Here is a 12,411-nt window from a genome sequence, read left to right on the forward strand (position 1 = left end):
GGAAGCACACCTCACCGCACAGTACGAACGACTGTCAAGCACTGAAACGGGACGTTTCATCCTAAAAAAAGCAGGAATACAATATGAAGGGACCCGGGCCCACACTTTGCCGATTCCAAGACACGTGCACGAGCAATTAATAGTCCGTCCTCTGCCTAAAAACATGCATCCAGAATATGATACGGACAGAAGAAGGGCTAGAGCACAAAAATTACACGAAAGATTTTCAGTACAGAAAGACACGGCGCACGTGGACGTGGCAGAACATGCGGACAGAGATGCCTTTTCCCTGGCAGTTGTCGATCATCGAGGTTCTCCCCTCGCATCGGCGACAATCAATAAAACAAAATCTCCGGAGGAGGCCGAAGAGGCTGCCATAGCTTTAGCCATTACCTCCACCACTGCCAAATACATCCTTAGCGACTCTAAAACCGCAATTCGAAATTTTGCAAAAGGAAGGGCCCACTCCGCAGCCATCAAAATCTTACAAAAAATCTCCCATACCCGCCTTATCACATTGATCTGGGTCCCTGCCCATTCGGACCATCCTGGGAACGAGGCAGCGCACCAATTTGCCCGAGGATTCGTAGTTAACCGGGAGGTGCGCTGCCCTGAGCTCAGGTCGGCTAGGGAGCGGATGACAACCTACAAAGAAATTACTACCCACTTCAAGAAAGAAAGACAAATCTTCCCAGAACCACATCGATCTCTAAGTAAAACACAACAAGTCACCTGGCGCCAGCTTCAAACAGACACTTTTTTTAATCCGTACATGTACTCCATATGGTTCCCAGAGCAGTTCAGCCCTGTCTGTTCTCTCTGTGGACATCAAAAGGCAGACACACCACACATCCTATACTCATGTAATCAAGACAAGCCATCACAGAGTCTGCAGCTCTCTACCCAATCTCAGTGGGGGGCCGCGCTGCTCAGCTCCGACCCGGAGGTTCAACTCCGAGTCACGGAGCGAGCCGAAGAGGTCGCCGAACGACATCGTCGGTCGGCCACCTGGCGTCCGGCCTAGAAGAGGAGCCCACCGCGGGGACGGGAACGCCAACCCACCCCGCGCCTACGACCTCTTCTTTAATAAAGTTGACCTCCTCCTCCTTGAGGTCCATGTCGGTGTAAAGTCTTCTGACTCACTCACTCACGCCAACTGACCCATACTGCGCTCGACCACATTGAATTTCTTTTTAAAAGATCACGTTCTGCTTTTCTGCAAACGTAACAGTCAGAGCCAGGTCCTCTGAGACGGTGGAGTCAACCGAGCAAGGGAGTCGCCTGTTTTTTTTCCGGAGGGGAAAGGGGTGGGTGGGCGTTCCGAGAGGAGAGTTGGGCTGGTGTTACGTTCTTTCATGGCATTACAAATCACTACAAGATGAGCCGAAGATCCTTCCTTAGCCATTTTTATATGCTAAGCACGATATATCTGCAAGCGGTGAAGCTGTAGTGTATAGGCACCCGGCGACATATGATTATATCCTGTGGAAATGCAAGAAAGGGCCGTGCTCGGTGGCTGTGCTGCAGTACCCTTCTCAACAGGATAGTTAAGCGGGCGAGTTGGTGATACATCATCAAAAAAAAAAAAAAAAAAAACAGCGCGAACAAACGGGAACGACAGGAAGAAACAACAGGAACAAGCGCTGACTCTCAACTAAAGTTTAATTGCAGAAAACACATTTGGTTTTGGTGTTTTATTGTTTCTGTACCTCATATAAATTTGATATAGTCAAACGGCAAGACCACTGGAACGATACAAAAACTCGAATAGACTGTAGGCCAGACGTGTAGGCTAGTCAAGAGAATAGCAAACGAACACGCGGAAATGAAAGAGACGAACCTCTTGAAACTAATTCATTTATTCATAATCAGCAGGATCACCTACGTGGCAACATACCTACGGCTAGCAAAATCAGAGAAAAAAAAACTAGATTAAAATTCTAACCAGGAAAGATGTCAAACCCGAACTGGGTCTCCCTCCGCACACATCCACCCAGAACATTCTCAATATGAGGATTTCAAACACACTAGACGGGCTCATTGAGGCAATAAAAGTAGCGCAACAGCAACGATTCCTACGTAGCCGGTCGGGGCTGAAATAAAAAAGCTAGGCTTCGAACCTCGGGCGAGGCTCAAACTCACGGAGGATACCCCAGAAGATATAAGGATCCAGCGGGCCACCGGTCAACGCCATGACAAACCCTTTCCTGCTTTTTGTGCAGGTCAGTAATAATTCTTCCACCATAAAAACTAGCAACCGTTGTCTGGTCTTGCTGGCGTGCCCCAATGGTGTTTGTGCGGTGTACCTATACGTACAGGATATTCTGCTTTCATTGCTGATACTTTGTGGTGATGTCGAGGTTAATCCCGGACCAAACAATCAGGAGCTACTGCTGAAACTTTTGGATGGTCAAAAGAGTATTAAGGAAATACTAGACACAATCGAGGCAAAGATTAAACAGGTTGAAGAATCAGCAGCGATAGTAAAGGAGGTTGGTATGAAGATCACTGATATGGAAAATACAATTAAAACACTGGAAAAAAAGTTAGTTGATTTCGAAGGCAGAAGTAGGCGAAATAACCTCATAGTGTTTGGCATTCCTGAGCGCACCGATGAAACGTATTCATCACTTATGGAAGATGTGGTGGATGACTTGTTTCAAAGAACACTCGGCGTACAGGTATCTTCTGTAGAAAGGATACACAGACTAGGAAAAAGAAAGTAGGGAAGCCAAGACCAGTAATTCTTAAACTTATTGATCACCGAGAAAAAGATTCAAAACTGCTATAAGATAGAAAAGGAAAAGAATATAGCCGTTAGCAAAGACTTCTCGGCGGCCACAAGGCAAATCAGAAAATGCTTATGGGACAACACGGCTGATATTAGAAGGCAGGGAGGAAAGGTAAAGTTGATCTACGAAAAAGTTAGAATTGACAAAAAAATGTTTCAATGGGACAGCGCCCAGAGGAAGATAGTGCCTATCGTTGAAACTTCACTCGTGTCTGAAAAGACACCATGACCCGAACCTTCCATTAAAAGTACATTTTGTTGCCTCAATGTGAATGCACGCAGTATAGTTAACAAGATAACAGATCTGGAAAGTATTGTTATGGTCCATAGCCCGCAAATAATAGTAATTACAGAAACATGGTTAGCTCCAGATATAAGCGATGCTGAAATCACTCCAGCAGGTTACGGAATTTACCGTAACGACAGAGATTCCCGAGGTGGCGGAGTAGCCATACTTTTTAAGGAGTGCTTGAGTGCGTCCAGACTACCTGACCCTATTGGAATGGAATGCGTCATCGTCAAGATTGTACTGGATGGTTTCCATCTTCTAATTGGTGGATTTTATCGTCCTCCTAACTCTTGTCCTGCATTTTTTGAAAACCTGAATGAATTTCTATGCAGACATAGGAACCAATCTTGTAGCATTCTGTTGACAGGAGACTTTAATGTACCGGATGTCGATTGGGCTAATGAGTTCCCAAAAGCGCGCTCTCATTCTGGTGAACTCTTTGTTGACGTACTTCTAATGCACAATTTAACGCAGTTAGTGAAACTACTTACCCGTGTTCACGGCGGAAGTGTGTCGACATTAGATTTATTTCTCGTGAATGACAAGGTCATACATATGAATCCAAGTGTGCATATTTTTGAAGGGATTTCTGACCACAAAATAGTGTCCCTTACCTTGAAATTGAAGAATGTTTTTAAGCTGAAACAGAGGGAAACGGTTGTACTCAATTTTTCTCGCGCTAGTGATGTGGATGTACTTGATGCATTGGACAATTCGTTCTCTTCTTTTGTTGCCAAACATGAATGTAGTAGCATATCCGTTGATGTGTTATGGTTATTCTTCAAAGGTCTAGTTATGCACTGCATAAAGCACTTCATTCCCCAGAGAAAGGTCATAAAACGCACTTCTAAACCTTAGAAGACAAAAGAAATAGCCCATGAAGGGCAAAAGGTTAAAAAAGCAAGAAAGAAATATCTACAGCGCCCTTCTCCTGCGGGTGCACACCACTTATCTGAACTGCGTCTGTTTCTGAAGAATGCAATAAAAAAGAGCAAAGACCATTATCAAAGTGTACGTCTAAAACAGTTTCTTACCGAGTCCCCGCAAAAAATTTTGCCGTCACTTGTCGCCAAAGAAGCAATCAGTCTCGAATCTGTTGATGAATAATGTCGTAACGGATCAAGGGGAAGTAGCTGATGCCTCAAACCTTTATTTCTGTTCTGTTTTTACCAAGGATGAAGGCGTTACTCCGCAGTTCAACGCTTTTGCCGAAATTCCTCCGATAAATATTCCAGCTATCAGTGAAGAAGGAGTACTAACACTTCTGCTCAATCTAGATGTTAAAAAGTCGCCGGGGATTGACGGCATTCTTGCTTCCTTTCTTTTCTGTTACGCTGAATGGTCCGCTAAGTACTTATGTCTGATATTTGAAAAATCATTGTCACGCGCAGAACTTCCAAGCGATTGGAAACATGCAAAAATTACTCCGATACCGAAAGCAGAGGACCGGCTTCTTGTTTCATCATATAGGCCCATTTCCTTGCTATGTACTTGTATAAAGACATTTGAACACATTATATTTGCACACATTTCTACTTTTGCTGAGCAGAACGGCATTATTGATAGCCGACAGCATGGCTTCCGCCGAAAACATTTCACGGTAACACAACTAATAGAAACTGTCCATGATCTCGCAGCAGCATTAGATAGGGGTAGTCAAGTAGACATAATATTTCTAGATTTTGAGAATGCATTTGATCGCGTCTGCCATCAAAAACTGCTTTTAAAATTGAAACCTATCCTTAAAAATGATTCATTGCTCTCAAGGCTAGCGGCATATCTTTCATTCCGGCGTCAGACTGTATCCATTGACGGAATCAGTTCGGATTCCGCGCCTGTTGAGTCCGGCGTTCCTCAGGGTTCCGTCCTTGGACCATTACTTTTTTTTGCTTTTTATAAACGACATTGCTTCCGACATATCGATTAAAATACGCCTGTTCGCCGATGATTGTATACTTTATCATGACATTTACAGCCAGAATGATCAGGTACTGTTAAATACGTCCTTGAGTAAAATTCAGGTCTGGTGCAAAACTTGGCAAATGTGCATAAACTACAAGAAAACAGTATCTATGACTGTGACGCGAAAAGTCAATCCGCTAAGTTCTGCTACAACATCGATAACAACACATTATCTCGGGTAACTAATTACAAATATCTAGGAGTTATAATCACGTCAGATTTAAAATGGAATGACCACATAACGTACACTGTAAATAAAGCTATGAGGCAACTTGGATATTTGAGGAGAACCCTTGCTAAATCCCCAGCAGAAATCAGACTTCTTGCCTACAAATCTTTCATTAGACCGGTTTTAGAATATGCGGCAGTTGTTTGGGATCCGCACACAAAGATCAATGCCACCAAACTTGAAAATGTCCAGCGTAAATGTGTCAGGTTCATATACAATTGTTATAGCTGGAAAACATCCCCAACAGCACTTTTACAAACAGCTAATTTAGAAACCCTGCAGGCAAGACGATGCGAAGAAAGATTAAAAGTGTTTTATTTGATCTACCACAACCAGCTTGGCATAGATAGAAATGCGTACTTTCATTCAGTTACCCAACGACAAACCCGTTCTTTTCGTTCTAAGAAAGTGGGCGATTTTTCGTGCAGAACAAATGTGTTCAACGCCTCATTTTTTCCTAGAACTATCCGTACTTGGAACGACCTACCTGCAAATGTGGTTGAGTGTTCGACGTTCTCTTCTTTTCTGAGTGCATTCCATGATAGATAGCGGTGTTTCACATTGTCATATCATGGTGTTTACACTTCACTTTTTTCGTGCTTTTTGCTCTGTACAAGTGATATGCCTTTTTTTTTCGTTGTCGTCATTCGCAAGACTGAATGTACTATGTATTCTCGTGAATCTATTTCCTCTGTACCCCCCACTCCTGCCTAAAGCCTGACATTCAGGCTGGCAGTATGCAATAAATAAATAAATAAATAAATAAATAAATAAATAAATAAATAAATAAATAAATAAATAAATAAATAAATAAATAAATAAATAAATAAATAAATAAATAAATAAATAAATAAATGAATAAATGAATAAATAAATAAATAAATAAATAAATAAATAAATAAATAAATAAATAAATAAATAAATAAATAAATAAATAAATAAGAATTCCACCGCTCCCAAGGAACGTGCACCCGGTACACCATGAGGGTAGAATAAAGGACGAAGCAAAAGCTCTACAAAAAACAAACAACAACAACAAAAAAAACAACAACTAGAAAATAGGGACGGACGCGGCGAAATGCGAACGCAGAACGGGTTTAGTAGCCCTAGCAACGAGGAAGAACGAGACCGAGTCTCGTGCTGCAGCATTCAACAGAGGGACGCAACAGCGGCTGAGGAAGTGGCCATTGCACTTGCCCTAACTCAACAGAATGTAAGTGTGATTGTAACCGATTCCCAATCGGCTGTCCGAAACTACAACTCAGGCAGGGTATCTTCTGAAATAGTTAAAATTCTGGCTGCCGGAGCGCCACCGGCGGATCTAATTAATGTTATCGATGCTCCGGCCAACGAGGGCCTGCAAGGAAAAGACACAGCTCACGTATTGGCACGAGGCCTCACACACCGGGATACCAGTTTTGGTCTCGTCGAGCAGAGAGCCCCTTCGAGCGAGGAGCTGAACACATATCAATATATTCTAAATAATTACAGAATAGAAATAAACTGCCTCGAGCAGGCAGAGATCTGAGCAGAAAGCAATAGGTTATATGGAGAAAGTGGCAGGCGAGGTTTTTTCCCAATCCATTCGTACTAAGCAGATGATGTCCAGCGATACCGGACCCACGCTGTAAACATTGTAACGAAATTGCAGACATGGCACACATGGCGTGGACTTGCCCTAGCTATAACGAACCAGAGAGGAATATGGGTTTCTGGGAAGCATTAATGATCAGCCAGAACGAAGAAGTAAAAAAGAAAGTCATCCACCTGGCCCTGGACACTACTGAACCCCAAGGGATTCCAGCCTGCTGAAAGGGGAGGAAGATTACGGCGGTAAAGACTCCAGTCTTCATCACCCTCTGATTCCTTGCTGGGTTCTGATAACGTTATTCCGTCCATTCAAGGCAAGGCTGGTGATGATGTTGATGATGATGCTGTTGTTCTCTAAACTGATGTCACATACCCACACAGAACCGGGTTAAGTGGAGAAATATGGGAGAGGCCTTCGCCCTGCAGTGGGTATAATCAGGCTGATGATGATGATGACCCACACAGGAGGATCGGCTATTTTCCCGCACATGTATTTTCGGGAGTGTGTGCAGGGGTTTTTGGAGGAAATCATAATGCATTCATGCAGACCAGAATAGGTTCAATAGCTGGAATCGTTGACAATGCTTAGAGAATTTGTGTAACAAGGCCTACGAAGTGTTGTTGGTAAACTGCGTGTGAATGCTTTGTGTTTCTTTTGAATTTTCCAAGAAGTGGAAATAAAAAAAAGCAGGATCGGATATTTTCTGTCATGGTATTCTGCTCTCAGCACAAACGTCTTTTTTTTTCCCGAAAATAGGCGTTACATAAAGCGCGGCCAGATTTGCATGTCCTCTTTGTCGGCTAGATTGGTCGAAGCGACAGTGCATTAAAACGTACTGCTAGCCCAACCTTTTCTGGAAACTTTGTGGCAAATGAAGAAGATAAATTTAGGCATGTTACCAAATAAAATGCCTGTCGCGCGAATTATGACATAATTATTAGAATAATTGCAGCAGCACGCGCAGCCAACCAAGAGCGTATCCACGCTTAGCCCCCACACAGCGCCTGTCAGAGCTAACCCTCTCTATTGCCGCCGCCGTGCCTGACGTCCTTCATGTGAATCACACTGTCGTAAAAGGAAGCGTAAGCTGCCGATTCGGAAAATTGTCCACGGCTGCAACGACGATGTACCGTTTACTGCAGGCCAACCTCGTAATCGTGTTGATCACCTCGCATCAGTCTTCCGCAGCGTTGATGAACGAGCCCATCAACATGCAGAGGTACCACGAGCCTCGGCGCGACGGCGATACACCAGTCGCCCAGCCCTTGTTCAGGAGCCCCAGCCGATGGAAGCTCGACGCCGTTGAGAATGAGGTCAAGGCGTTCCCCAAACCGGAAGCCGATGCCTCGCTCCCCGTCGCGTCATCAGTCCTCCAGAACCAGTCCTCCGCCCAGGTTGAGCACAACGAAACCGAAGTAAGTAGCAGTAAACCGTTGCGCCAAAGGCCCGGTAGGCCATTTATTATAAGAGACGAAGACGATGACAACATAGACATCAAGGGTGTCGAGTCTACCATTGTACAGAAAATAGCGGACGACAGCTTCCTGGATGAAGTCATCAGGAGTATCGCGGGGGCTAAGAGCGGAGATAGCGCCGCTGTCAGACCCGTCGTCGTGCCCGATAGCGGCCAAGTCTCTGACGCGGCGGCGGCAGCATTGGGTACCAAGATGTTCAATCTCAGCAATGCTGAAAAAGTGGTCGGCGATAACCACCCGATGGAGTTGGGAAAGGTCAAGGTACGCCCCGCACACGTCGTGCTTTCGAACAACGACACTCTGCTGCTCGAGTGCTTCGTCGGCTACAACACTCACGCCTCGGTCTCATGGACGCTCAACGACCGCGTGCTGCTCGAAGTGGACGAATCGAAGGTCCAGACGATCGACTACAAGGGTGTCAAGGTCATGGTTTCCTCCATCTTGATCCGCAACGTACTCAAGCTGCCCACATTCAAAGAGATCTACGTGTTCAAGTGCATCTACCTCTTCGACGACGAGATGCAGACGGCCCAGAGCGTGGTGCATGCGCGCGTCACCGATGACTGCCAGGTGGACCAGGACTGCGCTCCCAGGAATGCACGCTGCGTCAATAGCCGCTGCTCATGCGCCAACACCCAGTATCCGGTGAAACTGCAGTCGGTGCACACTACCTGCCGAGTCGAGGCCTTCCTGGAGACCGAGTGCCTCTACGACGAGCAGTGCGAGAGCGTCGAACCGAAAAGCGAGTGCACAGTGCATCATTGGTGCGCCTGCATCCACGGCTACGCAAGGGACGCCTGGAGTAACTGCCTGCCCAAGAGCTCCGGCCTCAAGACCCGATGCAACTCGGACCGCGAGTGCGCTGACCTGGGCGCCAGCTGCGTGCTCAGCCACTGCTCCTGCCTAGGGGACACGGAGGAGCGTACCGGCAAGTGCGTACCCAGGGCTAAGCCTTCGGACGAGCTGCTCCGCAGGAGTCTGGTCGCCAAGGTCACACAGAGCATGGCTTCCCAGCAGCAGGCCGCGTTCGCGCTGTCGTCTACAGTTACGGCTACTGTGCTGCACTGTCTTCTCGTGAGGCTGCTCACTCCGGACTAGTAGCCCGCAGTGACCGATGCACATACCGAAAGACCCGTCAGCGTCATTCAATAATGAGCGCGGTGTATACGGGAAGAAATTGTCTTTGTTGTGATCTTTGCTGGTGGGGGATGTTACCATTTTTTCATACAGGGATTACTATTGTGCCTCTTCAGAGGCACTCCACGTAGTGTAAGTAAGCATTATCAATGCCTTTAATGGAAAGCGGCCATCGGCCTCTCATCGGAGATAAATTTCTTAGCAACCGCTCAAGGGTTATCTGCCATGCAAGTGTACGTGCAGGTATGTGATACTGTATACGGAGGCTTCTCAATGATGATGGTGCCTGAAGTGTGAATTCAGAGGTGCGTTCGCATTTTGCTCTTGTATAGGTAAGCATGCGTATCTGACTGCCAATAACTCCGACTTAACGTAGCCAGTGGCCTGCCATAGTTATGCGCACATGAGGGTCAAGCTCTTCAACTCTTCCTGTCGAAAACGTATTGTAACCGTATTGTATTGCGAGCCCATTAATTTGTCCTCCTTCGTGCGCGGTCAAATTGGTCGAGTGGGAGCAGTTCTCAAATAAGTGCAAAAACAGAGAAATTTCTTTTCAGCTTCGCCTAAAGCTTGTTCTAAACCTGCGGATATGTGAAGTTACTGAGTACACCAGTAATATAATCCTTGCCAGTGCTGCTGATCGCAGGCGGCAAGTAACATTTGAGGAATAAACGGTCCTGGCGATAACACGACAGCAAGTGGGTAGCTTTTTCTCCAGTAGCTTTTCTCCAGTAGCTTGCGAAGCGCTGGTTTGAGTGGCATAGGCTGGCAATTGCCTAGGTCACTTGGTGGCTTTTCTTGTTTTGGAACAGGATCAGGCTAGCCGTTTGTAAGGGCTCTGGCATGGATGTGTAGAGCCATTCTATGTTATTGAAGTTGAATTCAAGGAGAAAATATTTCTATTCTTGAAAGCCTCACGCGGAGTAGAGTGTGGGCCGGATAGTAGTAGTAATAACTTTTTACAACAAATGAGTTTTGGGCAAGCTTGCCCCTGGGTCCCTGCACGGGCCCCACTACACTAAAACATTCATGTTCCTATGGTTCATGACGTCGGCAGCCCAATCTGTGGCGATCTTCTGCCGAACCAGTTTCTCGGAGCGTACCAGGGTCTCCCAATTTTCACAGGTGGTGAGGTGTCCAGACATCGCGGTGAGGATTCGCCGGACATTAGAACAGGATTTGAGTGAGGGTGGCAGTGGGGTGGTGGTAAAGGGTGCAGGAGGGATCGGTGAGGGTCTGGTGGTAGCAGGACGTACAGTCGAGAGCGATTTGAAGGTCACCGCGCGAGCATCGACCAGCCTAGCACTCCAGGCACCTGGCGGCCCGGTTTTGGAACAGGAAAAGTCATGCTGTCATACTCTTCTCTCCCTATTTCGCTGTTCCATACAACTACCATCACCCGCGCGACAAACTCATCACCATTTCTCTCTATTCTAAGCTTTCCATTAGTTGCGATAAAGTTTGTACTTGGTTACCTCGTATCTTGGTGGGCGATAACAAAATTTATGGGAATGATTTGGTAAAGCCAGTGCTTGGCACTTCTTGACATTAATGACTTTGAAGTTGGAAAAAATATATCAATGCAGCATCATCCCGTCATATCGCCTTTGTTCACCAATAAATTTCCGCAAAACATTTTTTCATAAGGGATATATATATCTGCTGCAATGATAGGTGCTATCCCAGACCACTTGTCGCAAGAAAAATGCCACGACGAATTACGCCAGAGGAGCGCCAAGAAATTGTTTTATGTCCCAGCGAGCGATATACCGGCAGGTGAACCGTCCTCAAAAGACAGTCAACCGCATTCTTCGAGTGCTTCACCGCGAGAACCGCTTAGAATATGCCTCGCATCAAAGGAGACCTAGAGGAATAACTCAGGAGGAAGACGCTCTGCTAATAGCTGCCGCCGTCAACGATCCATTCACGACAGCGAAGAAAATCAACGAAGAACTTGGCCTTCGCCTAAGCCTTTCGTCCATCCGAAAGAGACAACGCTGCGGGTCTTAAAAGCCGCGTGGCTGCGAGAGAGCCATTTTTGACCAGCGAACATCGCGGGAAGCGTCTGTAATTTGCGCATCGGCACGAAACATGGAGCGCTGAGGACTGTCAACACGTCATCTTTGGTGACGAATTGACATTCACTACCTACTGGAACCAGCGACTCCGTGTTTGGAGAGTTAATGGCTGCTGGTGAGATTCTTTTCTTGCATATCATTTCACATGAACAGCGGTTTTGGGCCCATTCCTTAGTTCTAGCAGCGAAGTCATCACACCCCAGATTACACCCACTGAAGGGCGAAGGCCTCTCCCGTATTTATCCACTTAACTCTGGACGGTGCCAGCTGCGACCCCATTACCTACGCAAACTTCTTAACCTCATCCTTCTACCTAACTTTCTGCTGCCCCCTGCTACGCTTTCCTTCTCTTAAGATCCAGCCCGTTACCCATCCCCTAATTACCATTGGCCGTCTTGCCTTCTCATTAACTAACTGCCTTGCTCATGCCCATTTCTTCTTGATTTCGACTGAAATGTCCTTAACTCGTGTTTTGTTGCAGAATAAGGCAGATTTTTGAAAGTTGGTACGGTATCGTTTTTGAATTTACCAGAGTGAAAGATCTGGACCTGAAGTTTATTGAATGAAATAGAGATTGAGTAACCGCACAAGCATGCATTGAGCGTGGTTATTTATTCTCGGTTTGCTTCAATCATCTTTTCTTGCGAGTAGCATTTGTTCCCTGACCGACTATGTTCTTTTGTCCCCTATGGTTAGTTGTGATTTTCTTTGCAGAGCTCACTGCGTGGTCTTTGATTTAAGTTGCAGCGCAGTACTAGTAGTGTGGTAACCACGTAGGAGAAAGAGAGGCATTACCATGGAAGGAGTCCGACATGTCTATATGGGCGGAATATGTGACCAAAGGTAGTTATGATGGGAA

The 12,411-nt window shown here is 46.0% G+C and overlaps 1 protein-coding gene across 1 annotated transcript; it reads left to right on the forward strand.

Annotated features, from left to right (window-relative positions):
- Window positions 1-7,986: 7,986 nt before the first annotated feature.
- LOC146193792 (uncharacterized) lies at window positions 7,987-9,435 on the forward strand. The gene has a single exon (XM_084600607.1). It carries the CDS (start codon window positions 7,987-7,989, stop codon window positions 9,433-9,435), a length of 1,449 nt encoding a protein of 482 aa, XP_084456733.1.
- The last annotated feature ends 2,976 nt before the right edge of the window (window positions 9,436-12,411 follow it).

This window comes from Amblyomma maculatum, chromosome 4, assembly GCF_055883805.1.
Source record: "Amblyomma maculatum isolate TAMU_Amacu chromosome 4, ASM5588380v1, whole genome shotgun sequence".
NCBI classification, from domain to species: Eukaryota; Metazoa; Arthropoda; class Arachnida; order Ixodida; family Ixodidae; genus Amblyomma; species Amblyomma maculatum.

What these genes read in the sequence shown, in the direction of transcription:
- LOC146193792 (XM_084600607.1), top strand. Translation starts at nt 7,987, where the DNA reads ATGTACCGTTTACTGCAGGCCAACCTCGTAATCGTGTTGATCACCTCG.